Source organism: Euleptes europaea, chromosome 18 (genome assembly GCF_029931775.1).
Source record: "Euleptes europaea isolate rEulEur1 chromosome 18, rEulEur1.hap1, whole genome shotgun sequence".
In the NCBI taxonomy this organism is placed as follows: domain Eukaryota; kingdom Metazoa; phylum Chordata; class Lepidosauria; order Squamata; family Sphaerodactylidae; genus Euleptes; species Euleptes europaea.
In genome coordinates, this window is record NC_079329.1 from 9,208,392 (window position 1) to 9,235,354 (window position 26,963).

General features: G+C 48.7%; 2 protein-coding genes across 2 annotated transcripts; both read left to right on the plus strand.

Annotated features, from left to right (window-relative positions):
• Window positions 1–700: 700 nt before the first annotated feature.
• Window positions 701–6,028, plus strand: LOC130490997 (sulfotransferase 1C2-like). The gene is made up of 7 exons (XM_056864821.1): window positions 701–876; window positions 1,386–1,511; window positions 1,770–1,867; window positions 2,800–2,926; window positions 3,910–4,004; window positions 5,234–5,414; window positions 5,783–6,028. The coding sequence occupies exons 1-7, from the start codon at window positions 714–716 to the stop codon at window positions 5,893–5,895; spliced, it is 903 nt and encodes a 300-aa protein (XP_056720799.1). The 5' UTR covers window positions 701–713; the 3' UTR covers window positions 5,896–6,028.
• Window positions 6,029–7,887: 1,859 nt separating this feature from the next.
• Window positions 7,888–26,864, plus strand: FUS (FUS RNA binding protein). The gene is made up of 15 exons (XM_056864213.1): window positions 7,888–7,918; window positions 16,295–16,319; window positions 17,054–17,205; window positions 17,835–17,976; window positions 18,779–18,969; window positions 19,814–20,030; window positions 21,690–21,727; window positions 23,210–23,242; window positions 23,945–24,054; window positions 24,754–24,883; window positions 25,029–25,139; window positions 25,707–25,839; window positions 25,998–26,089; window positions 26,372–26,519; window positions 26,752–26,864. The coding sequence occupies exons 1-15, from the start codon at window positions 7,888–7,890 to the stop codon at window positions 26,789–26,791; spliced, it is 1,593 nt and encodes a 530-aa protein (XP_056720191.1). The 3' UTR covers window positions 26,792–26,864.
• Window positions 26,865–26,963: the final 99 nt, after the last annotated feature.

Here is a 26,963-nt window from a genome sequence, read left to right on the forward strand (position 1 = left end):
GGTTGCGAGCTCCGGGTTGGGAAATACTTGGAGATTTTGGAGCGGAGCCTAAGGAGGGAGGGGTTTGGGGGTGGGAGTTCAATGCCACAGAGTCCAATTGCCAAAGCGGCCATTTTCTCTATCAGCTGGAGATCAGTTGTAATAGTGGGAGATCTACAGCTACTACCTGGAGGTTGGCCACCCTACACCCCATGGCCTGCCAAATGAGGTGTGTAGAGCAATCTGTCCAGCAAGGTTTAGAAAGCTGCTGTTCTCCAAAGAGCTTTCGGGATCTTATTGAGGCTTGGCTGATTTTGTTGGTGGTTACGTGCTTATGCAGTGACTGGACTTTGAAGGTTTGTGATGTTTGTTCTTGGCCAGTTTTTTAGTTTTATTTTATTTAAACGTTTTGTTATAGCTGGTTTCAATCTATGTAATATTGCATTGGATTACGTTTGGAAGCTGTGTCGTCAAAAGCAGAATGAAGTACGGTAGATTTCTTCTGCCCCCTTCTTTCTAGCACCCGTGCCTCTAACTACTTGGCAGGCGACAGTTCAACAGGTAAAGAGCATATGCCAGTTAAAGGCACAAAAGCCCTGCCAGGAAAAAAAGGAGGGTACCTTCACTGAAAGAAGCAAGATTTCCACAGTGAAATAAACATAACTTATCGCCCTGTTTTGTTCTCCTCACAGCTGTTTTGTTCTCCTTGCATCTCGATTCCCCTGCTGTAAGCAATGCCCAAGGAACAAGGGAAAGATCTCAAGCCGGAAGGACGCCCGGAGCTGGGTGAAGTGGACGGGATTCTCCTGCCAAAAACTACCTGCAGCGAATGGAGCAAGATCCAGAGCTTCCAAGCGAGGCCAGATGATTTGCTCATTTGCACCTATCCCAAAGCAGGTAAGAGGAGTGAAGCTACATCTGATTTGGAGGCATTTTGCTGGCTAGTGTTTGCAAAGCAGATCTCTGTAGGCTGGATTCTGCTGATTACTCTATGCAGTCCTTTTTAATGTTATGTTTCTTTGGGTGGCAATTAGGGCATGTAACAGTGTTCATTCTTTTGTACACGAAATATGAGGCTGAGAATCTTGTTTTGCTTAAATCAAGTTTCTTGTCCCTCCGAGTTGCAAAGATAAGCATGAAGCCTAAGAGATCTCAGAAAGCAGCAAGAGGCTAAGTAGGATTTGCAGGGCTACGTGTGTAGCACTCTCAGAGGGATGTTTGACCCTATTTGCCTTTTATGGCTAGTGGAAGCATCTTAAATTATACAAAATAAGAACCTCTTTGTTCAATGTGCATAACCTATTCAGGTTGCAGAATTTAGCTCTTTTTGGGAAGCTCTTTTGGAGCTCTCAACAGCACTCAACGTATAAGACTTATTTCCCCCCCCTTCTCTTCCCTGATAAAAGGTACTACATGGATACAAGAGATAGTGGACATGATCCAACAGGAAGGTGACCTGGAGAAATGTCAGCGGGCCCCCGTGCACCACCGACACCCGTTCATCGAGTGGGCCCGGCCACCCCAGCCCTCAGGTGAGATTGTTGGCATTCCTGGCCCTAACCTGCCCTGGCTTTCCTCAAGGAAACCTGGCCTTTGGGGCAAAGCTAGGGAACGATCGCTGCAGCACTTCAAAACTAACATTCCCAAGCTTTCCTGGGGGATAAGTCATGTCAGTTAATCCTGATTAAAAATTGACTCCTTTTCACAGTCCCTTGCCCTCGGAAATGGGGCGGACTGCTCTCCCATCCCGCAGTAATTGTTTTACCACAGTGCCTTCTTTCTTGGGGCAGGGGTGGAGCAGGCGGATGCAATGCCTTCTCCCCGGACTCTGAAAACCCATCTCCCTGTGCAGCTCCTCCCACGATCCTTTTGGGAACAGAAGTGCAAGGTAAGGATGTGGAAAGGGGCCTAGGCGGCTCTGAGGCAACCGTTTGCCACACGGGGAGCTCCTCGTCTGGAGATTTGGCCGTGTGGTAGAACGATAAGTCCAGTTTTCTGATTGTTTGTGGGAATGTTGTGGTGAATATGGTGGTTAATTGTGGCTAATTTTGTAGAAACCCCAAATGAGTGGGTTTTTGCGTTAAGCGCACAAACCCTGTAAACCACCAGTTCTTGATGGAGATGGATCTCTGTATCAAGGACTGGCCAAAGGCTGTTTCTCACAGCTTTTCTATGGGTGCACAGTCCTGGTACATGGCTAACGCTACACCAGTCTTTCAGGGCCATCTTAGGCAGAGTCACACTCTTCCAAGTACACTGACGTCAAGGGGATTAGAAAAGTGTAACTCTGTTTAGGATTGCACTGTCTATCTGGTTATGGTCTGGATGTGAGGCTGTCTCCAAACAAGCGCTCTGCATTTCCTGGAGAAAAAGCTGGACATAAATTAGTCAGATAAATACACACTTTGACTGACTGGCTGGGGGTAAAGGGAAGATGACTGGGGAAGGCACCGGCAAACCACCCCATAAACAAAGTCTGCCTCGTAAATGTCACGATGTGATGTCACCCCATGGGTCAGGAATGACCCGGTGCTTGCACAGGGGACCTTCACCTTTTACTTTTTTTGACTGACTGGGTGTCAGAATAGGATATGGCAGACTCAAGTTCGAGCCCCCTCTCTGCCATGGAAGCTTGCTAGGTGACCTTGGGCTAGTCACACTCTCTCAGCCCGGCCTACCTCGCAGGGTGGCGTGGCAAGAATAAAAAAAGAGGAGGGGTCAATGATGGTGTAAACCGCTTTGAGTCCCCATTGGGGAGGAAAGCAGAGTATAGGTACCTAAATAAATAAAATGCTTGTTCTGTTTCTCGGACCGCATCAGTTCCTGTATGTGGCAAGGAATGCCAAGGACTGCATGGTGTCCTACTTCCACTTCCAAAGGATGAGCAAGGTGATCCCTCACCCTGGAACCTGGCCGGAATATTTTGAGACTTTCATGGCAGGCAAAGGTAATAGAACCAACCCCCAGCATTTTTTGAAATGTTATGATGCTCATAATGGTTTAACCGCATACAGTAAAGGAAATCTGTAAAGCAGGACCTCCAGGAAGACTCCTTTCAATAATTGTGCTCCCTTTTAAAGTGGTGCTGATGTGTAATTTAGCTTTTAGTTCGGAGTGTCTGATATTCTTTCAAAAAAGGAATGACAGTCCTCGTGGTTGTAGAAAACAGGTTGAAATGTGGGGAGAGTTAGGGTTGCCAATCTCCAGGTACTAGCTGGAGATCTCCTGCTATTACAACTGCTCTCCAGCCGATCTCCCTCCCCAAACCCCACCCTTCTCAGGCTCCACCCCAAAAAAACCACCGCGGGTTGCGAAGAGGGACCTGGCAACCCTAGGGAGGGTATATGTGGGGCTAAAAGGTTCAGTAAGAAAAGAGTGAGGGGGAGATCACTGTGGATAAAGACTTCTTGTAATCAGGAAGTGGGGCTGCTATCCTATGCTGAGTTACTCCTTTCTCCATTAAGTCCGTGGGTTTAGCCCGGTTTAACTCTGCATAGGATTGCATTGTAAATACGTTCCCCTGGGCAGACAGTCAGTCCCTTTTGCACTCTGCATTTGCAACAAAAGAAAAGAAAAGAGGGCCAGGCCTAACCCGGGTCTTGTGTACCTTTGTCTACTTGAGAAGAACCCTCCTTTTCAGGGAAGCGTGCAGATTGCACAAGTATATAATTTGCCGTTTATTCTTATCGCAAATGTCTAAGACTAAAGCTAGTGATGCCTAAATCTCATTGACAATAAGGGGAGGTGTCATTAGTTGCGACTTGATTTCTTCCACTGGTTTCAACAGGTCACAAATACTTGTGGCTGGATAGGTGTGGTTCTCTCCCTGACGACGTTGGGATTTTTCAAAAGGTTTTTGAGAGTGCCCCCTGCTGGGGAACTGGGCTTTATGCACCTCCCCAGCCGCTTGACCCATTCTGTATCTTCCAGTGGGCTGGGGGCCGTGGTACGATCACGTGAAAGGTTGGTGGAAGGCAAAGGACAGTCACCGCATGCTCTTCCTCTTCTATGAAGACATCAAGGAGGTGAGCAGTCCCGGAAGGAGCTTGCAGGATGCAACGGGGCTCTGGAATACCAAATCTTGCATTCACCTGCATTCAGTTTTCAAAGGTTGGGGACATGAGGCAAAGACTCACTTTTAATCTTAAGAGGAGGTGAATACAAGGTCCTCCTGGATTTCCCAGAACCCTCTTCCCTTTCCCATTAGCTTCTGCTTCCCTGCAATGCAAAGGCCTGGAACGCGTTGCTGAAATGACAGACTGCCTTGGTGTTTTGGGCCAAATGTCCTGAACTCCTGCTCTGACAAAGCACAGCAAAAAGGATTTCCTGTCATGTGTGTTCCCTACAGTGGGGCACTCCACTTCACACCTGGATGATAAGAGAGGGAGGGAAGTGAGAGCAATCGCGGTCACTCTCACTCCTCTGTTTGATCTGTTACGCCCAGAATAAATTGCAGCCGAGAACCGACAGCTGCCAAGCACCCCAACCTCTGGAAACCCTTGCTAAAGGAAGAGGCTAGTGGTCAACAGGTCGAGGGCGCCACTCTGTCTGTCTCCATGCAGACATGTCCCTGCCTCCAATCCCTGCTCCTGTTTCCTGCCTTGATGCTCTCAGACCGGCTCCTGCTTTGCTTCCTGCCTGGACTTAACCCTACAAATGCACTTTTACATTAGGGGGCCTCAGATGGAAGGGAGCACACAGCCCATGAGACCAGATCCTATGGAGGAAAGAATGCGAGAACAGAAGGCGGTGTAAATTGATTTATGTCGCTTCATAGAATCATAGAGTTGGAAGGGACTACCAGGGTCATCTAGTCCCAACCCCCTGCACAATGCAGGACATTCACAGCTACCTCCCCCCACATCCCCAGTGACCCCTACTCCATGCCCAGAAGATGCCCCCCCCCCCGAAAAAAACACCTTCAGGATCCCTGGCCTGGAGGAAAATTGCTTCTTGGCCCCAAAGTGGCTATCAGCACTACCCTGGCCATGCAAGAAAGGGTATGAGAGCCAAACACTGATGCAAACCTTCCTGCCCTCCCTCTTATGATTCAGATGCTCCTATGTGCAAGTTCTCCATTCAGGGTAGGTTTATAAGTTTTTAAAATCTAGGTAGCTATCTATACCAGGGTGCCTAACCTCTCTGAGCCTCCATGTCAGGACACTGTGCCCAGCCAGGTGAGGTCTTCTGGTACAGAGCTCTCTGCCCGGTGCCTTTTTAAACATTCTTGTTGATGCTGCTTCATTCTCTCTAGAACCCGAAGCGTGAAATCCAGAAAGTGATGCAATTTGTTGGGAAGCAGCTAGATGAGGCGACCATAGACAAGATTGTCCACCATACCTCATTTGACGTCATGAAGGACAACCCAATGGCCAACCGGGCCGGCGTACCCCTCTCGGTCATGGACCAGTCTATCTCCCCCTTCATGCGGAAAGGTAAAAATGCCACTTATTTCAGGTAAAGCCAGCCATACCCAGACTGGCAGCCGGCTGTTCATTTAAACTCATATGTTATGTCCTCTTCACGTCCCACGCATTCCACGAAATCTGAATCATGGATGGTGAGTTGGCCTTTTCTCCATATTTGGATTATATAGGACCATCCCAGAATATATACCTGCATAATCTCCCATTTGTGAATTCCCCAAACCACCCCTTGCAGCATTCAGTTTTGAAAATGAAAAAGAAACTCATTAGCTTTGCCCCAACTACCTGCAGCAGCTGTTTCTGAGGCTAAACAGAGAACATCACCTAAAACTCTTTCCTACTCCGTTTTTTAAAGGCTTTCTCTGTATGTCTTATAGGGACAGTTGGTGACTGGAAGAACCACTTCACTGTGGCTCAGAACGAGCAATTTGATGAAGACTACCGGAGGAAGATGGCTGACACCACTCTGACTTTCTCTGTGGAGTTCTGAGGGTCCAAATGACCACTGCTGGAAATCTTTACGAGGATCTCCTTTGTAGACAGGGATTCATCTCATCCAGCATCCTCAGTTGCTTTGCCCATTCCAGATGTCGCCATGAATCTGTGCACCCCTATCATGACCAATCAGATGCTTTTATCATGCCAAATAAAAATAATAATTGATCGTCTTGGAAGTCCTGTGCTTTGCATACTTATGTCGCCATAGACAGTGTGCCTCCGATGTAATTGCGCTTGTTTCTGCAAACAGTTTGGTTTCTGATGCAAAAAGTAGCCTAAACTCTTGGCCTCTTGAATATTCTAGTTGTGGCTGGGGACAGGAAAATAATCTAGACTCTCCTCCACCGGAGCTGCAGAAAAGATCTTAAAATGATGAGAAGGGCTCATCTTTGCTGATTGAGCTTAGACTTTGTGCCCAGGTACGCATGATCTGGGAGCTCGATGAACAGAGCTTCCAGTAGTTTTTAAAAATTCATTTATTAGGCATGCATCTTGACCTTTTGACTAAAATCAAGTGTAGTGTGTGTATGCATACAGGAGCTTAACTCAGACTGGGACTTCTGTGTGTATGTGTGTGTGTGTGGGGGGGGGGGTAAGCTTCCCCTCTGGACCATTTTTCTGGTTAGCCAGGAAAGTGAGCCCCAGTAAGTCAGATGTAGAGATAGTCGGGGTGACAGGAGGAGAGTAGGCAGGACTTCCATTGACCAGTGAAGAATGTTTTAGCAGTTCACTGTTCCACCCTATGTGTCCGACTCGTCCCCAACCGGGTGCCAGCCAACATCTCCTGAATCCACCATTCCTTGGCTATTGAAATTGGAGGAGCAAGGAGCTATGCGGAAACCAAGCCTCATATCTTTGGGCTGCCCCCAAATCCTGCTTAGCCCCATTTGGGATTCTGAGTTGTCACCAGGCCTGTTTTTAGTTTCAGAGCTGTACCTTTGAAGGCCAGGAGCTCGGTCAAAATAAAGGAGACCTGGTGAAGCCTGAGCTTCTCTAGCCTGTTACCAAATCCTGTGCTTCTTTGGCAGGACTGCAGGGGGCAGGAGAGACCCGTTTCCAGACAAGGTTGAGCACTTAAGACTGCTGGCCCAGGCTAGCCCAATCTCCTGAGATTTTGCAAGGTAAGCAGGGTCAGCTCTGGTTACCACTTTGATGGGAGACCACCAAGGAAGCGCAGGGTTGCTACGCAGAGGCAGGCAATAGCAAACCACCTCTGAACATCTCTTGCCTTGGAAACCCTACAGGATTGACATGTCAGCTGCAGCATGATGGCAAAACAAACAAAAATAGAACAAGCTAAAGGAGCAGCAAGGAAGAGCAGGTGGGAATACTTTATTACATTCTCAGCACACATGGGGCATAGTTCCATGTTTACTTATCATCTGAGCATCTTTGTGGAGATACCCTTTCGCCAGCGTCCCAGGAACCTGCTTTCCTTTGCTCCCGCCTGCCACACGCTAAGGGCTGGATCTGGGTCAATTGGAGTCACTTTTGCCGGCTGCTGCATCTTGGACGAGAGCCCAGCATATCCTCCCTCTTCCGGTTCTTTTTCTCCCTCGCCCACTTATGCAGCACTGCTTGCAACCAGTTGACGTGGTTAGCTACGGTCGACTTCAGGTCGGCGCTGCCTTTTGTGTCGAACGTGTTGGCCGTTGCCTTGTTCCCAGACCGCCGGAGAAGATGGTTGCTCTTCTCCCGCTCCCCCTCACTGGCAGTCTTTAAGAAGAGGCTGGACAAGCACTTGTCAGGGATGCTCTAGGCTGATCGATCCTGCATGAAGCAGGGGATTGGACTAGATGGCCTGTATGGCTCCTTCCAACTCTATGATTCTGATATCCTGGCTCTTTCCCCAGCCTCTTTGCAAGGCTCTGGGTGGAATCTCTCGGAGGCATCCGAGCCCTTGTGTCTGCGGATGGCTTCAGAGCAGAAGGATGTGGTGGTAGCTTCGACTGCAAAGAGAAGGGCTTTTTAAGACACTGGTAACATGTCAGTGAAGAGCCTCGTGGCGCAGAGTGGTAAAGCTGCAGTACTGCAGTCCAAACTCTGCTCACGACCTGAGTTCGATCCCGACAGAAGTCGGTTTCAGGTAGCCGGCTCAAGGTTGACTCAGCCTTCCATCCTTCCAAGGTCGGTCAAATGAGTACCCAGCTTGCTGGGGGTAAAAGGAAGATGACTGGGGAAGGCCCTGGCAAACCATTCAGTAAACAAAGTCTGCCTAGAAAACATAGGGATGTGACATCACCCCATGGGTCAGGAATGACCCGGTACTTGCACAGGGGACCTTTACCTTTATAGCATGTCAGTGACCAATGTCTTTAAAAGCCCTTCCCTGCTGCTGCTTGGGGTGGGAGGGAGATGACAGCTGCAACGGATGGAAGGAAGGTAAAGCGGCACACCTTCCCATCCACATCCCGCACAAAGGCACTTTGACTGCCATCTTTCCCAAAAGATTGTACCAAACCCAATAAGGGAAACATGGCAGCGAAGCAGGGGAAAACCCAGAAAGTGGAGGACGTCCCCTTGGATGCTCCAACCCCCCCCCCCCTCCGGCTCTAGTTTACACGTGAAACCGGGGCGAAACCTTTGTGCGGAAGCAGCCTTGATCTCTCTGCGTGGTTGCAACTGCTAAAGGCAGGGAGCCTCTACATTTTAAAAAAGTGGCAACCTTTATATTTACTGATTGGAAGGATCGAGGTCTGGCAGTTCGCCTGCTTTGATTACTAACGGAAAGCGTGATCCTGTTTGGCTGGCTCGTGGATTTTTTTGCAAAGAGTGAATCGACCTTTTTGTCTGGGCCGCTGGCCTATTTTCTAGGGTTGCCATGCCAACGCGCGCCCCCCCCTCCCCATTCACAACTGCCAGGAAGGGCCTCAGAACTGGACTGAGCTGGTTTGGAGGACAGGGAAGCCCTGTTCAGCGGAATAAACCATTCCACAAATGTAGAAAAGGGGGGGTGAAATCGGGGCTTAGTTTGTTAATCTTTTGCAAACGCTACGGCTGCTGTTATTAATAATAACCAACATAAATCGTTATTTTTGGTCTGAGAGTTTGGTGTGTTTCCATAACGATGATTTCAGCATGATATCTGTTTAGAGAGGTGGAGGTGGAAAGTGAAATTTTCCCGTCTTTTTATTTTTGGCCTGTGTGAATTCTTTCCCTCTTGGTTCAGAAATTAAATCGGATGCCTTTTGTAGGAAGGGATTTTGCACGAACACCTTAAAAGATTGTTTCACCTCTATCGTTTTTTGCAATACTGGGGGCCAGGAGAGAGAAAGGCCATCTCCATGCCCGTCCAAAGAACTATACACCCTTGTTAGGTGTTTTCCTTGTGTAATCAGTGCAGTTCACCTGGAGAAAATGGCCGCTTTGGCAATTGGACTCTATGGCATTGAAGTCCCTCCCCTCCTCAAACCCCACCCTCCTCAGGCTCCACCCCCAAAATCTCCAGGTATTTCCCAACCCGGAAGTGGCAACCCTACTCCATTTACAGCACATTCCTGGAATGCGCCGGCAGCCTGACCCAAAGGCCTTAGGAGGCCGACGAAGGCCTCCGCCGGCGCAAGGGCCCACACCACCAGCGACCAGAAGGCGCACGCCGGCAGCTGCTTAGCATGCAGAAGGTCCCAGGTTCAATCCCTGGCATCTCCAGTTAAAGGGACTAGGCAAGTAGGTGGTGTGAAAGACCTCTGCCTGAAACCCTGGAGAGCTGCTGCCGGTCTGGGGAGACAGTACTGACTTTGATGGACCAAGGGTCTGATTCAGTATAAGGCAGCTTCATGTGTTCATGTGTTAATGGCCCTAGCGCTGGCATGCAGGCCCAGCCGCCGGTCCCCGGCCGCTGCCACAGCAGTGCTGTGCCCGGCCGCTGCCGCAGCCTCCCACCAGCATCCAGCCGCCGGCACAGGCTGCGGTGGCGCCCCGGGAGGCGTTCCCGGAGTGTTCCGGCGCCGGCTGGGGGACGGGGCCGACATTAGTTGGCCTCCTGAGCCGTTTCGGCTCAGAAATGCCCGCACGGGTTTTCGGCGCCGGACGGAGGTTTCAGCACTGCCGAAACCACCTTAGGAGGCAACACCGCTGGGTTGCCTCCTAAGCCTGGTGCAGGCATTCCTTCCAGGAATGCTCTGTTAGTCATTTTAGCTTCTAGAGCAGGGGTGTCAAACTCATTTGTTACATAAATATCACTTTGTTGGTCTGGGACATGTGTACCATAAAATTTAATACCAGGTCCCGGAGATACAAACTTTATAGAAGACACAGGCAGAGCCAATTAAATATATTATTTTTACTTTATTTTTCACTTAAAATACAAACATGCTTAACACAAAAACACTCATACAGTATTTTCTTTTATTGAACAGTCTTTGATCGTTGACACCTCAGGACGGGGTAGGTGGCATAGGGTTGCCAACCTCCAGGTATTAGCTGGAGATCTCCTGCTATTACAACTGATCTCCAGCCGATAAAGATCAGTTCCCCTGGAGAAAATGGCTGCTTTGGCAATTGGATTCTATGGCATTGAAGTTCCTTCCCGCCCTCCACAGACTCTGCCCCCAAAACCTCCCACCAGCGGCAAAGAGGGACCTGGCAACCCTAGGGTGGCTGCCTTGGCTGGCAAGACCGCAGCGGTTACACGAGCCCAGATTGGGAGTAAGGGCTGGCTGGCTGGCTCACGGGCTGGATAAGAGCTCTCAAGGGGCCAAATCCGCCCCCCGGACCTAATGTTTAACGCCCCTGTTCTAGAGAGAGTTCAAGCTTGATTTGATTGAGAATCCACTGATTAGTCTTTTTGACAGTTCACAGGTTCCGTAAAACTCTCCTCCAACACCACATTTCATAAAAACATAAGAAAAGCCCCACTGGATCAGACCAAGGCCCATCAAGTCCGGCAGTCTGTTCACATAGTGGTCAACCAGGTGCCTCTAGGAAGCCCCCAAACAACACGACTGCAGCAACACTGTCCTGCCTGTGTTCCACAGCACATAATATAATGGGCCTGCTCCTCTGATACTGGAGAGAATCATGCATCATGACTAGTATCCATTTTAACTAGTAGCCATGAATTTCAAATGAATCAACTTTCTTCTCGTCAGCTTTCTTCATTGTCCAGCTTTCACACCCATACAGGGTAAAGGGGAATACTATGGCATGAACTAGGATTTAAAAAACGAAATCAAGATTTATAGCATGTTTTGAAGATAAGATGTAATGTATATACCAGTAGTGCACCAGGTTGGTTTATTAAAATGTATCCTATACAGATATAAGCCCTGCCCTGGATGGCCCAGGCTAGCCAGATCTCAGACGCTAAGCAGGGTCAGCCCTGGTTAGTACTTGGATGGGACACCACCAAGGAAGTCCAGGGTTGCTATACAGAGGAAGGCACTGCCAAACCACTTCTGTTAGTCTCTTGCCTTGAAAACCCCATAAGGGGTTGCCATAAGTCAACTACGACTTGATGGCACTTCACACGCACATACACACACCCTTATAGATATAAAATAAATAAACTGGAATGATTTTGTAAGACTTCATAGTGCCTCTGGACTTCTGTTCAATATCGCTGCAACGACAATGCAGTCCTGTGTGGTGTTAGCCCAATCTAAAACCCTTGAAACTACTGGGTTTACACTGGGTTAATTCTGCAGAGTCACTGGAAAAGACAGTCATGCTAGGAAAAGTTGAGGGCAGCAGGAAAAGAGGAAGACCCAACAAGAGATGGGTTGACTCAATAAAGGAAGCCACAGCCTGCAATTTGCAAGATCTGAACAAGGCTGTCAAAGACATTTTGGAGGACTTTCATTCATAGGGTTGCCATGAGTCAGAAGCGACTTGACAGCACTTAACACACACACACACAATTCTGCATAGGACTGTACTATAAATACGGCCACAGCAGTTGCTCTGGTATCTTCCAGAGCAGGGGAAAAGCTCCGAATCTCCTGGCGTCTAAAGCGTCTTCAAGCTGGAGACAGCCGCATCCCCCACATTACGCCGGTTTTTTTCAAGGCCCACCCCCCATGTGACGCTTTGGTTGCTTCCAATCTCCCCCCGTCATTCCACCCACCCCTGCCTCTTGGGCTGTACCATTTCCGTGCAGTAGGGGAGAACAAAGGGCGCCTGCAACCCCCGCAGCGCGTTTCCCCCCGGAGGCGAATCCCGTGGGCTTGAGCATCTCACAAACCCGTGCAGGGGCCACGTTTTAGATTATTTTAAAAAATGTCCTAAAAGCGAAGGGAGCTCCACTCCGTTGGGTTTCCTCCCTTTCTCCTCCCCCTCCCGCTGTCTCACGTGGTCTCGCCCCACGCGAAAGGGAGGGGGCGGTATAATTGGGGCGAAGGGTGGGGGCAGGAACGAGATTCGAGCCCAGGAAGCGGTCGGGGAGGTTGCTGGTTCGCACGTGGAGAGCAAAGTCGGGGCTGCTGCTATGGCATCCAATGGTGAGAAGAAGGGCCGTGCAAAGTGGAAGAGTCGGCGGGGCGGAGGGGGGGGTTGCAAAGAGGGGAGATCTATAAATGTGCGCGGGGGGGGGGCTTGTCTTCAATGGCTTGGGTTCCCCACCCACCCACCCACCGACCGAGGAAGAGCCGCTAAAGGCGAACAAAATGGAGGGATGCAGGCATGGCTTGGGCTGCAGCCCGGCTCGCTTAAATCGGCTTTAAGAGGCGACTGGGGGGGGGGGTGGAGAACAAGGCGCTGCTAAAACGCCCGCTGTCGCCTCTATATGATGTCGGGTGGTCCGGGGGGGGGGGGCTTTGAGCCGGCCGGTTTTCGAGAAGGAAGGGCAAAATCACTGCAGGCAAGGGGGAAAGGAGGCTTTGCCACGAGGCATTTTTTTAAAGGTTTTTTTTTTAAGTACCTCGATCGGTATTTTTCTCCCATAATTGGGGAAGAGGGGCGTGGGTGGCACGGTTAGCTCCTCCTTGCTGAGCGTTTTGGGGGGGAAGGGGCTGCAGGGTCGCACCTCCTTTTTGCAAGGAGGTGGAATCCTGCCCGTGAAGCCCCTTCCCCTAATGCTGGGCTGTTACTACAATGGGTATGTATATATATATATATATATATATATCCATATGGATATATATATGGATGTATATATGGATATGGGGGGGCAGCCTAGAAAGTGTCGTGTGTGTCTGTGTGAGACTTTCTCCCCCTCTGTAGTGTAGATGGGGGGGGGCAAATCGGAGCCCCTTTCGGGATCGTCCCGACTGCGCAATGAGCGGCCGCCATCTTGGGCGGGGGGGGGAAGAGCGAGCGGCTGCGGCGTCGATGCCTCTAGAAAGGCGCGGGCGGGAGCGAGGCACGGGGGTTCCCAGGACCGTTCCAGGGGCAGAGGGACGTGGGCGGCTCGAGAGCCGCGCCTGCGCAGCGCGCGCTGCCAGGGCGGGGGAAGCGAGTTCCGCTCCTTCCGTCGACGGGCAAAGCTGACGTCTTCGCTAGAGGGGAGTTGCCGGGTTTTTTTTTTAAAAGCGCTGGTCCTCGCGCATGCGTGTTAAAAGGCGGCGGTGGCGGCCGGCTTGCATCCGGGTCTTTCTAATAAACGCCTCCCTTCCCTGTGTTTCGTCTTCGCTGGGAAGCGTTGCCTGGCCCCGCCTCCGCCAACCGCCCGAGCCCAACCGTCGTTTGCCCGCTTCGGCCCTTCCTCCCCCCCTCCATTATTTTTGACGCCTTAAAGGGCCAGCCACCCTTCCGCCCCCCCCTCTTTTTCATCCAGGGGGATTGAAGCTCTTCTCTAATGCCTTGACTGCTTTTTCCCCCCATGGGTGGGTGCTTAACGTCTCCCCCCCTCCCCATTCCCCCGTCTTGTCGATACCCTCTAGTTTGTTGCTCTGGACTGAAGGTGGTGCTACCTCCACGTCTTAACGCAGGCCTAAATTGTGGTTTTAAAAATGTGGTTTTGTGTCTTTTCAAGCATCCTGTTATATTGTGGGGGAACTCCAGGCTTTATGAGTTGGGAGGGACCGTGGCTCAGTGGTAGAGCCTCTGCTTGGCATGCAAAAGGTCCCAGGTTCAGTCCCCGGCATCTCCAGTTAAAGGGATTAGGCAAGTAGGTGATGTGAAAGACCCCTGCCTGAGAGCCATGGAGAGTGGCTGTGGCTTAGTGGTAGAGCCTCTGCTTGGCATGCGGAAGGTCCCAGGTTCAATCCCTGGCATCTCCAGTTAAAGGGTCCAGACAAGTAGGTGATGGGAAAGACCTTCGCCTGAGACTCCAGAGAGCCATGGAGAAGGGCCGTGGCTCAGTGGCAGAGCATCTGCTTGGCATGCAGAAGGTCCCATGTTCAATCCCCGGCATCTCCAGTTAAAGGGTCCAGACAAGTAGGTGATGGGAAAGACCTCTGCCTGAGACCCTGGAGAGCTGCTGCTGGGCTGAGTAGGCAATACTGACTTTGATGGACCGAGGGTCTGATTCCATACAAGGCAGCTTCATGTGTTTACCTGGGGAGGGGCTGTGGCTCAGTGGCAGAGCCTCTGCTTGGCATGCAGAAGGTCCCAGGTTCAATCCCTGGCATCTCCAGTTAAAGGGTCTATACAAGTAGGTGGTGGGAAAGACCTCTGCCTGAGAAGACAATACTGACTTTGCTGGACCAAGGGTCTGATTCAGTAGAAGGCAGCTTCATGTGTTTACTTGGGGAGGGGCTGTGGCTCAGTGACAGAGCCTCTGCTTGGCATGCAGAAGGCCCCAGGTTTAATCCCCAGCATTTCCAGTTAAAGGGACTAGGCAGGTAGGTGATGCGAAAGACCTCTGCCTGAGAACCTGGAGAGCTGCTGCTGGTCTGAGCAATGGAGCAAGGATCTGATTCAGTAGAAGGCAGTGTTGCGCCTAGAAAAACGCTCTCTAAATGACTCTGATAAAAGATAGCGACTGGAGATCAGGAATTAGTTTAACAGCTTTTCTATTTAATAGTACAAAGTTAAACAGTTACAAAAGCTGGGATTTAAAATCTCTCCAACCCCACACAGAGTCAGACTGCAAAAATAAATCAAACTTTCCGTTCTACAGGCAGTAAGCTTTATACAATTCTGTTCAGAGCATCTTCATTTCGATACATGAGGACAGTTCTCATGGCGTGATCCTAGCAAACAAAAGACAAGCAATTTTAGATTGAACCAGCTCTGCAGCTGAGAGGAGCGAATGTCCCTTGCTTTGCAACATTTGAAGGCGGATAGTGTGTGTATATGCTTATGCTGACATCGCTTGAATAACAAGCAGAGAAAATGAAAGAAAGCAAAGCTTTCTGGGGTATCTGCCCTCTGTTCATATACACAGGGGCATACACAGTGCCATAGGTAAAATACCTTTTTAGGCTGGCACATCAGCAGCTTCGTGTGTTCCACATTCAATTCCAATTAAAGGGACTAGGCAGGTAGGTGATGCGAAAGACCCCTGCCTGAGACCCTGGAGATCCGCTGCTGGTCTGAGTAGACAGTACTAACATTGGGCAAAAACGCATGGTTGCTTTAGCCTCCTTTATTCCCTGTTTCAGCCAGGATCGAACGCATTCGTTTCGCCAAATGTGTGTTCGATCCTGGCTGAAACAGAATAAAGGGGGCTAAAGCGACCCTGCGTTTTCGCCCTTTGATGGACCAAGGGTCTAATTCAGTATAAGGCAGCTTCATGTGTTCCAGGTTCAATCCCCGGCATCTCCAGTTAAAAGGGACTAGGAAAGTAGGTGATGGTGAAAGACCTCTGCCTGAGACCCTGGAGAGCCGCTGCCGGCCTGAGTAGACAATACTGACTTGGATGGACCGAGGGTCTGGATCAGTATAAGGCAGCTTCATGTGTTCATCTATAGTTAAAGGGACTAGGCAGGACCTCCGCCTGAGACCCTGGAGAGCCGCTGCTGGTCTTAGTAGACAATACTGACTTTGATGGACCAAGGGTCTGGTTCAGTGTAAAGCAGCTTCATGCGTTCATGGATTTTAATAAATAAGATACTTTGGAATTTAAGGTATGTACATGTAATTTCCTGGCATGAAGGCCGGACAGCTCTCATGGCTTTGGAGGAGGAGGAATCTGGACCTCCCAAGAGCTTGTCCCTGTATCCTGCCGTTATCCTGTCTCGTGCAACCTTCCTTTTTCTATGGTTTGCCTTTTTGGTACGCAGATTGCATGTGCCTGTTCTATTATAGCCGACGTGAGTGTGAATAATTATTACTTACTTAGTTTCATTTATTCAAGGATTCATGCCCTGCATTTACCTATAGCTCTGGGTGGCATAAGTAAAAGGAGCATAGAGAAGTGTCAAACGCAGACAGCCACTTAACGCCTGCTTCCTCAAATGCTCCTAAGCACTTCCCTCCTTGAATCATTGGTTACTTTCTTTGTTAGTTAGTCAAAACAGATGACATGGAAACCTTTGTTTTAAAATGGCTCTGTTTTTTCCCCCTTGCAGATTACAGCCAGTCGGCAACACAGAGGTAAATAGTTCTCGAAGTACTCATCTTGCATGAGTGACATGTTTGCAGATTTTTTGTGTGTGTGCTGCGTACATAACTATGACATTAGCCAGATGTGAGTAGCACTTGTTTCTTGTGACCTCAACGGGGAGGCCATACTAATCATCTGGAGAAACGTCCTTTTGCAAGAATGCCATGAGGCGTCTCAGCTAATTGGATCTTGCACATCACATTGATGGCTTGACTAGTCTCAATTTTCTATTACTAGATAAGTCTTAACTTCCAAGTAGGAGAACTGGATGCTCCCCGGAGAATTTCTATTCTGTTTTGTCAGGAAACAAATATGAAGTTCTGCTTGGCAACCTGGATTATAAAGACTAACTGCAATATGTCCAGGAGTGCAAAAGGATTATTTAGGTCTTTAAAGAAGTGATGACACCCTTAAAAGATTTTGACCCCATTCCCTTTTTGCTTGCTCTGTAGTGCTTAAAGTTCTCAAGCACAGATAAAGCATAGATTAATTTTTTCTCATCTAGATTCCTGTTATAGGGCTTGTGCAAAGAGAATGTTATTTTTTAGCTGTCAGAGATAGGGTTGCCAGGTCCCCTATCCACTGGCAGGGTACAGGGTTGCCAGGTCCAGGTTGGGAAAACTGCTGGAGATTTGGGGGAGGAGCCTGGGGAGGACAGGGGCCTCACGGTAAAGTTGATCATGGTGTTTGAAATTGATTGCATTTTGCCTGACTTTTGTTTCAGTTATGGGGCATACCCAACTCCACCCGCGCAGGGCTATTCTCAGCAAACTAGCCAGCCCTATGGGCAGCAGAGCTACAGCGGTTACGGACAGTCAGCAGATACCTCTGGATATGGCCAGGGTAGTTACAGCTCGTACGGCCAGACTCAAAGCTGTGAGTATTATAGCGAATCTTATTACATCCTCCTGGCTGCTAGGGAAAACAGCAGTGTATCCTCCCCAGGAGATAAGTTAGACTAGGAAAGATCCATCTTTCTAGTATGAAGAAAATAATAAGCATTTCATGTTCTTTCAAAGATGAAGTAAATTATGCCAAAAGTGAAGTCAGGCTGCAAAAGGTTAATTTGTGTCTTGGCTTTTGTCCAGCCTAGAACTCAAAGTGCAGTGCTTAAAGTTCCTTGCAGGCCTCCCATCTGAACATTAGTTTCAAGGAAGTCCCCACATTGTAGGCACCGTCCAGCTGTATTCTGGGATGCTGATATGCCGAGGAGGTCTTAGGACCTGCTTTTCCCCACGTCCCCATCCCCTTTGGTGGATCAAAATAGCTTCTAGGTTTGTATTCCTAGGTGGGTCAAAGTTGTGAGGATTGCCAGTGTGTATGGTCGCTGGAAATTAAAAAAAAAGCTACTGAAGGCCAGAAGTCTTTCGTCTCATCCCTCGTCACCCGAGAAAAGCTGTCAGTCTTAATTCTATTGAGTCGTATATCATGGGATGACTTATTAGGTACTGTTATTGGTGGTGAAGGAGTTGCATCCTATTAAGAACGAATTGCCTCCTGAACAGCTGGCTATGGCACGCAGTCGACGCCACAGACTTACAGCTCCTCAACCGGGTATGGCAGCAATCAGACTTCTCAGACATCCTACGGGCAGCAGTCCACCTACCCCAGCTACTCTCAGCAACCAGCCAGCTCCACCACTGGAAGGTAAGGCCTGGGAAGCCTCTCGATCTTTCACGGCAGGGGGGAACTCGGCGGAGGAAAATGCCAATGCCTTCTTCATAGAGTTGGAAGGGACCACCGGGGTCATCTAGCCCAATCCCCTTGCACAATGCAGGAAATTCACAACTAACCCCCCCCCACAACCCCCAAGGGACCCCTACCCCCATGCCCAGAAGATGGCCATGGTGCCCTCCCTCTCATGATCTGCCTTAAGGTCATAGAATCAGCATTGCCGACAGATGGCCATCTAGCTTCTGCTTAAAAACCTCCAGGGAAGGAGAGCTCACCACCTCCCGAGGAACCCTGTTCCACTGAGGAACTGCTAGAAAGTTTTTACTAATGTCTAGACAGAAACTCTTTTGATTTAATTTCAACCCGTTGATTCTGGTCTGACCTGGGGAAACAGAAAACAACTCGGCACCATCCTCTATGTAACAGCCCTTCAAGTACTTGAAGATGGTTATCATATCACCTCTCAGTCTTCTCTTGAGCCAGACGTGTCTTGTGTTAAAGCTGTCCCCGACTTAATTGTGGGTTTTTTAGGCTGTACTTTTTTTTACATTAAATGCTGGTTTTTTCCTCGTGACCTAGCTGGAGGGCAGTGTCCAGAGAACAGATTCCAGGCATGCTCCGTTTTAGAGCCCTTTCTTTTGCTGCACTCTTCAGTGCATCCAAGAACCCCATCTTAATGGGCTGGTTTGGGTGGAGCCTGAAGAGTACAGGGGGCTGCATTGTGCACGGAAGTCTTGCATACACATGCCTGTGTGTCTCCTTTTGAAACCTACAGTTACGGTAGCAGTTCTCAGACTTCCAGCTATGGGCAGCCCCAGAGCGGGGGCTACGGCCAGCAGTCCAGCTACGGCAGCCAGCAGCAGAGCTCCTACGGGCAGCAACCTTCCTACAATCCACCACAAAGCTACAGTCAACAGAGTCAGTACAGCAGCAGCAGTAGCAGCGGAGGAGGCGGCAGCAGCGGATGTGAGTGTCTTTTCTTTCTCTCCAGTCTGCCAGCTATGAATGGCACAGCGTCGCTGAACGCAGGGTGTTCTCCAGTCGCCAGGGGTTTGCCACCTGGTTGGGAGCGAGAGCAGCTACGCCACTCTGGATGCCCCCTCCTCCTTTAAATGTGGCGGTTTAAATAAGCATAATACAGCATTTCTATTAAATCCCTATAATGTATAAAATCAAAACCATTCCAACATCCTTAGTGAAGCATCTTTTAGACACTTTTCACTGGGCTGTGAATGAGACATGACCTTGAGGTTAAAAAAGACATCATTTCGAGGTTGAATATATCACAGCTGGATGCTCTCTAGAGACAGCATTCCTGAATGTGAACATAACACTTGGGATGTACTCAAGGTCTCTTCACTGACACCATGTTAAATATTAAAGCAGCCAAAAGGCGCTTTAACAATGAATGGAAGAGAAGCAGTCCTTGTCTTCCCCACTTTGTTTTATAGGGAAAGATACTCTTGCCTGACCAGCCATTAGATAGATCAAGGCGCTCCGTGCCTCTAGTCTTTACTAGGGAAAGACAGACCTCTAAATGGATTTCAGTGGGAGCTCAATGATTCAAAAATAGGGAAATTCTGTTTGTGTGCAACACTAATATAAAATACATATGGTCCCATATGTCAAAGCCTGGAACACCATCATGCCAGGTGTCTTCCTCCCCAGTGAACCTTATCAAGGAGTTTATCGGGGGACTGATCTGTTCACAGACACCCTTCTTCACCAGTGCAAGCACTGCGTTCCCCAAGAAATCCTGGCTTCCAGCCTGCCGTTGGTAACCCTAGTCCTTATTGACACTTCTCTCCAGCCGGTGGCTATGGCCAGGATCAGTCCTCCATGAGCGGAGGTGGCAGCGGCGGCGGCTACGGCAGCCAGGACCAAGGGGGATACGGCGGCCAGCAGGACCGCAACCGTGGCCGAGGCAGTGGCGGTGGTGGCGGTGGTGGAGGATACGGGAGAGGTGGCTTTGATCGGAGCGGCGGCGGCCGAGGCGGCAACAGAGGGAGCAGTCGTGGAGGCATGGGGTAGGTGTCCGGCCACTTGTTGTGGGAGAGGGAGTGGGTTTCTTTTCATTCGCTTTTTTAGTGTTTGCAGTGGAACAAATTCTAACCTCTTTTGGGAGGGTACAAGGTGCGAGTGACAGAAATGTGTAGCGTCCTCTGTACATGGGTGGGAAGCCACCGTATGTGCCCTGGAGGTCACAGGTGCCAATTTCTATACGGGATGAATTTTAACTGGTGTCGAACGTTGGTGGTTTTTCCTGTTTGCATGTAAACAAGTTAAGCTCTTTTCCGACAATCATTTGTTGCAGTAACAAGTCTATGCATGGGGGCAAAACACTGTATTTGTGTCTTTCAATGCTACTTGGATCTGTTTGCAACCTCAAAAGTGCACTTGATACAAAAATAATTGTTCCTCAAAGGTGAACTATGGTTTGCTCTCTTGAGCCATGTACTTTCTCTGCATCATCAATCTATATATAAGGATTTCAGTACTTCCGTTTTATGGGGGAAATTACCTAGCCAATAGTGTACTGTCCTTCAATTTCACCCTATGAAGTGTACTGAGGGGGCTTGGTTTCTAAGCTGATGATAAATCGAGTTCACAAAAATCTTTTCAGAAAGAGATGATGTGCACATAAGGGCTTTGATACAGATTGTAAACCAGCTTTCCTTGGGGTTATAACTCTGTGGTCTAGCCACATCATGGCTACAAATACAGGTAAAAAGGATGTGTGTGGTTTTCCCACATCGTGGTTGGACTTTTACTTGTGGTTTAATGTGTAGCAAAGCACTATCTTTACACCTGTTCTTCTTGGGTGTGTGATTCGCCTCCCTTTTTGCGGAGGAGTCTTTCATGATGGTATTGTCAAGAGGCAATGATTGCTAAGCAACATTGGCTGTATGTTTCCACCGAACAGTAGGAGAAATGAGACAATAGGTGAGTATAGGTGGGGACAGCCGGAGGGTTGTTTGCTTATGAAAAGTAATTGATCTGTTAACAATACCTGCTCTGTTAACAAATTCTGCATTTTGTGTGCCACAGGTGTGAAAGTCAATGAACTTTTATCAAATCTCCACCTTCCACTGTTAGTAAAGGGTTTGAGGAAGGGAGAGAGATCTTAATGGCAGGCAGATAATGCAGTCGTTAGAGCTGATATCACTTACTATCTGAGTACGCTATGATGAGAGAACTTGGTTTTTTTTAACACGCTTTCAAAGCACATACTTGCATTTAGGGTTGTAAAAGCTTTGCGAAAGCACAAGGCAAAACTTGAGAAGGGTGACCTGGAAATAAAAGCGTGTGTGGTATACAATATTTTAAAAACAAGCTTGGTTCACTGATCATGCCAAGAAATAAGACGGCAACGAGGGAAGCAACGTTATCTCGAAAGCTGCATCACGACGCCTCGCATAACAGTTCAAGATCGGAAGCAAGAATGGCTAAAACGTGCTAGAGCTGATTTTGCTTGCATACCTTCTCAAGGGTGTATTGATATATATTTTTTTAAAAAAACATGCTGAGGGTCAGGAAAAGGTGGAGCAGGTTGTCTGTAGATCTTCAAGAAGAACCAAATCAAAAAGTGTTGGCCAGCATCTTAGTGAAACCGGTGTAGTTTCTAGCAACAAACCTATTTAGCCATGGAAAAAAAAGCATCATTATCTTCTAACTTATCTCCTCAGCGGTGGTGAGCGAGGTGGTGGCTTCAATAAATTTGGTGGTAAGTCCAAAGAGTTCAAAAACTTGAACTGCAAAAGTGTATTTCTATATATTATTTTTCGGAGACTCTGATATTATATGCCAGAAACGTTTTGAGAAGCCACCATTTATCAGATCAAAACCTATGGGAGCACCCCCCCGTTGCGGCACATGTGCCAGAATGGTTGGTTGTGTCTGTGGTGTTGACTTCCACGTCATGGGGCTTTCTGCTCAGGCAAGTTCTTGATACAAGTACAGTCCATCTTGGTTGTATGTTTTGCAACAAGACCAGGGGAAAAAACGAACCCCCCCCCCCGACTTGTGTACTTTGGAGAATGTGAGAGAGAAAAATGCCACTTCGTAAGTGTTGGGTTTCCGTGTTGTCCCTTCTTAAAACACACACAAGAGTGTTGGGTTAAAGCGTGTTAACGGAAATGCATGCAGTCCTGAGAAAATGTAGTAAAACAAAGGTTTTATGGTACCTTAAAAAAAATAAGTTACTTGTACAGGTAACAATACGGGAGGGACAACTCCCTTCAAACTTGGAAGTGCAATTTTGGTCTGAATGAAACTCATTTAAGAACGCTTTTGATGACAAGTGGTTTCATGGGGGTTCTGTTTTAAGCAAGTTGGTTTTGAATAGTTTGAAGTTTCACAAAAAAGGTATTTTTGAGCTTGACTACCAAACCTAAAGAATTGGTTTTAAGGAGAGTTCCCATATGGTTTGCTGAAAAAGGCTTGGCATGAACATTTGAAAACTCATTTATGCAGGGTTGATTTAAAGCGTTGAGACCAGTGTTGGGCATATGCTTTCAAAATTTTAATTTTAAGATTGGGTGCAATAAAAGGTATCAAAATGGTTTTAAAAACCCCACAAATGTTAACAGCAGAATGGTTGGTGTAAGTAACCGGATGGTTTATATTAAAAAACAACAACACACAGAACACTTTGTAAAAGGGCTGGTTTTTTTGAATATGCGTGCTGTGATGTAAGGTTGCCGTTTCCTATGCATAAGTTTACTTGTCTTCTTTGTATCGTGGAATGAGTCGAGGATAGATTGCAGCGTGCTGCTACAGACCTCGTGGTGCTGGAAACGTGAACTGATCAAAGGTCCATAAGAGACTCTGGGTAGCAGTGGTTAATGTATATGCTATAAGATCTGTTCATATAGACGCATCTGTCTTGTGGTCTTAACAGTGTTTCAAGTATGTGTGTCAGGAGGCCTTGGCACCTCCCCTGAAAGCTGGAAATTAGGTCCAGTACGGACCGGGGAAAGAGTGGTAAACTGGTTTTTCAGTAAGCCCGTCTTGTCATTAAGACATGGACCACTTCTGACTGGAGGTGTGATTTGTCTTGTACTGATAGAAACCCAAGGGCTGCACATGTTCCAACACTGGCCTGTTTCTAATGTGGTCATGACCGTAGTGCTGATGTGAGAAAACAGCAGGTAGGTAGTGAGAACTTCTAACGGAATCTCTCTCTGCTTATTTTCATGTGCAAAAGGACCCCGGGACCAAGGATCACGCCATGATTCTGGTATGCACCGAGGATGTGGACTTTGAAGCGAGGGGAAAGAATGGGGGGTCTTCATACTGTAACCATTATGGCCTGCCTTGGGGGATGAGGGGGCACATGCCAGAGTAATAACTTGTGGCGTGCTCAGGCTTGCTGCAGTTACGTCGTGGCTTTTTTCAGAATGGAATGGAAAAGGGTATCCTAAAAAGTATGGTTCAAGTTGAGTGAAATGGCAGGAGTGGAAGAGTAGACACATGAACACATGAAGCTGCCTTATACTGAATCGGACCCTTGGTCCATCAAAGTCAGTATTGTCTACTCAGACCGGTGGCAGCTGTCCAGGGCCTCAGGCAGAGGTCTTTCACATCGCCTACTTGCCTAGTCCCTTTAACTGGAGGTGCCGGGGATTGAACCTGGGACTTTCTGCATGCCACACAGAGGCTCTACCTATGAACCACAGCCGCTCCCCTAAAATAGGCGCCTGAAGGATATGAGCTGTCTTGAAGCCAGTGTTCTGATCAGTGGCAGGATCATGTTCGCTCAAACTTGGCCTTAAAAGCAATGTGGAATCCAGCAGCCGCCCCACGTAGCATTTGCAGAAATAATAGTTTGGGCACATGGTGTAGAAGCTGCCCAAGGGCTTAAGTGGGAAGTAAAAGTGGTGGTCTGCCCTAGATGCCAAGGATGACGGTGACGGTGTGTCTCGCTCTCTTGTTTTTGCAGCTGGCGAGCAGGATAACTCTGACAATAACACAATCTTTGTCCAGGGCCTCGGTGAAAATGTAACCATTGAGTCAGTAGCTGAATTCTTCAAGCAGATTGGCATCATCAAGGTAAGCGTGGTGTAGTGGTTAAGAGCGGTGGTTTGGAGCCTGGAGAGCCTGGTTTGATTCCCCCACTCCTCCACAGGAGCGGCTGAGGCTAATCTGGTGAACTGGGTTGGTTTCCCCGCTCCTACACAGGAAGCCAGCTGGGTGGCCTTGGGGTAGTCACAGCTCTCTTGGAACTCTCTCAGCCCCACCTACCTCACAGGGTGTCTGTTGTGGGGAGGGGAAGGGAAGGCGATTGTAAGCCGGGTTGAGTCTCCCTTAAGTGGTAGAGAAAGTTGGCATATAAAAACCAACGCTTCTAGGTGGGTGCATTTGTGTTTGCAAGAGGGGCTGCATTTTTAGTAGGTTGCTGCGTGATTCTGTGGTAGGTGGCAGCTCAGAGGACAAAACGGGGCTTCTGATGGGGCAGGCTTCAGAGTCTGAACAAGTAGGCTTCTAGACTGAAGAAAATTTCTGGAGGATTAGACCAAGAACAACTGGGTGGTATTGCGGGTTCCTATGCGCAGGTGCATTTCAGCCACCGAACGTTTAAAGCTGCTTGCAAAACAGTGCCAAGCAGTTGTATTTTATTTTTTATTGGCTTTATATCACACCCTTCCCCAGCCAAGGCCAGGCTCAGGGTGTTGGTCACATTTGAGCAAACTTGCATTAAGAAAAGGGATGTATTTCACACATTGCGGTTTGTGGTGCTTGTACTTGCAGACAAACAAGAAAACTGGACAACCCATGATAAATCTATATACAGACCGTGAGACAGGAAAGCTTAAGGGAGAGGCCACAGTCTCCTTTGATGATCCCCCATCTGCAAAGGCAGCTATCGACTGGTTTGATGGTAAGTTGCTAGCTTTGAAGGGTAATATCTCAACCGTATTTGTAAGGGAGGTATGAATGCAGAGGATGGCAGACGTTAATGGTGGGAAAAGTTCGCCTCTGGGTTGAACTGGGCAGATGTAATTTCTCTTCTCTCCTTCACCCAGGAAAGGAATTCTCAGGCAACCCCATCAAAGTTTCCTTTGCCACCCGGAGGGCAGACTTCACCCGAGGAGGCGGGAATGGACGCGGAGGAAGAGGCCGGGGCGGCCGAGGAGGTACATGTCACGGATAAGAACTGGGGGAGTGTTTTGCTTGTGGTAGAACAGGGTCCTAATACAGTTTGCAGGGGTTGGGGGCAATTGTCCTTTGGGCAGCTCTGGGACATCCTGCCATGGGAGCAGTTCTAGAGAAGACGAGGAGTAAAGCAGATTGTTGTTTTTTCCACTAAAGAGCATTAGCTGTGCATGCACACAAGAGACCAATCTGAACATCAGGGAGTCCCATGGCGCAGAGTGGTAAGCTGCAGTACTGCAGTCCAAGCTCTGCTCATGACCTGAGTTCGATCCTGACTGAAGTCGGTTTCAGGTAGCCGGCTCAAGGTTGACTCGCCTTCCATCCTTCCGAGGTTGGTTAAATGAGTACCCAGCTTGTTGGGGGTAATGGGAAGATGACTGGGGAAGGCACTGGCAACCAGCCCGTAAACAAAGTCTGCCTAGTAAATGTCGTGATGTGATGTCACCAGGAATGACCTGGTGCTTACAAGGGACTACCTTTACGTTTAAGGAATTGCGTTTGCACAGAAACCTTCTCAGTTGGCATGATTCCCCCCCCTTTCTTCCCAGGACCTATGGGCCGTGGTGGATTTGGCGGTGGTGGAGGCGGTAGCAACAGTGGCTCCAGTGGGGGCAACCGGGGCGGCTTTCCCAGCGGAGGAGGGGGCCAGCAGCGTGCCGGAGACTGGAAATGTCCCAACCCGTAAGCAGCATACTTCAATTATTTTGAGCGGCAGCCAGTAAAATCTTGGCAGTGTTCATGCATGCTGTTGAAACAAGTTATGTGTGGGCGGGGGGAAGAGAGAGAACTGGTCCCATCCTCTTTCTTCTCACTGTAACCCCCCTCTCCATTTGCTTTAGGACATGTGAGAATATGAATTTCTCATGGCGTAATGAATGCAATCAGTGCAAAGCACCAAAACCAGATGGGCCTGGAGGGGGGCCACACATGGGTGAGTAGTTATGCACATGCTTATGAAGCATCTTGAAGCGTTGCCTCTCAGTGCACTGTGAGGCACAAACATGCCCCAGCCAGTGTGCCTTTTGGTGCACATCTCTTGATAAATCTGCTTGCTTTATTGTGTGAGGAGAAGACTACTCTTTTTTACCAGCTATCGCTTTGTCGAGTTCAGTCAGTCCTCCCCACCTTTGGTGTTGTGTGACAGAGGGCACACCTCTTGTGTTCAGTATAGTAGCATAATCTCACCCTCCTGCGTTTTCTTCTTCCTTGCCAGGAGGTGGATTTGGTGAAGAGCGTCGTGGGGGCCGTGGGGGCTTTGACCGAGGTGGTTTCCGGGGAGGCAGAGGTGGAGACCGGGGAGGATTCAGAGGTGGAAGAGGTGGAGACAGAGGCAACTTTGGGCCAGGAAAAATGGATTCCAGGTAAGGATTACTTTGGCAAGACTGAGGCTGTTGGGAACAAGCAGTTGGGTTCTGGGCAAAGAATCGTGGGCCGGATCACAGACTATCTGGATCCATGTCCTGCGTCTTACACTTACGTATCACCTGTAGGTCTTCATTATCCCATTTTGGTTGTATGTTTTTCACTGTATAACGAGCAAGTGACATAAAGCTACAAGCCTGGAATTTAAATTTTCCCTTCTCTCTTCTGCAGAGGAGACCACAGACAAGACCGCCGGGAGAGGCCCTATTGAGCCTGTACAGGATCCCAGACGATGTGAATTTATAAACTTTTTTTTATTTTGTATGATGTCAGGTTGCAAGTTTGTGTACGCCCTGTTCTGTTTGTGTATAAACTTTGTATTCCCTTCTTTGTTTTTTGTTGTTGTTGTTGTTGCCTGTATTTGAAACCCCATACATTTACAA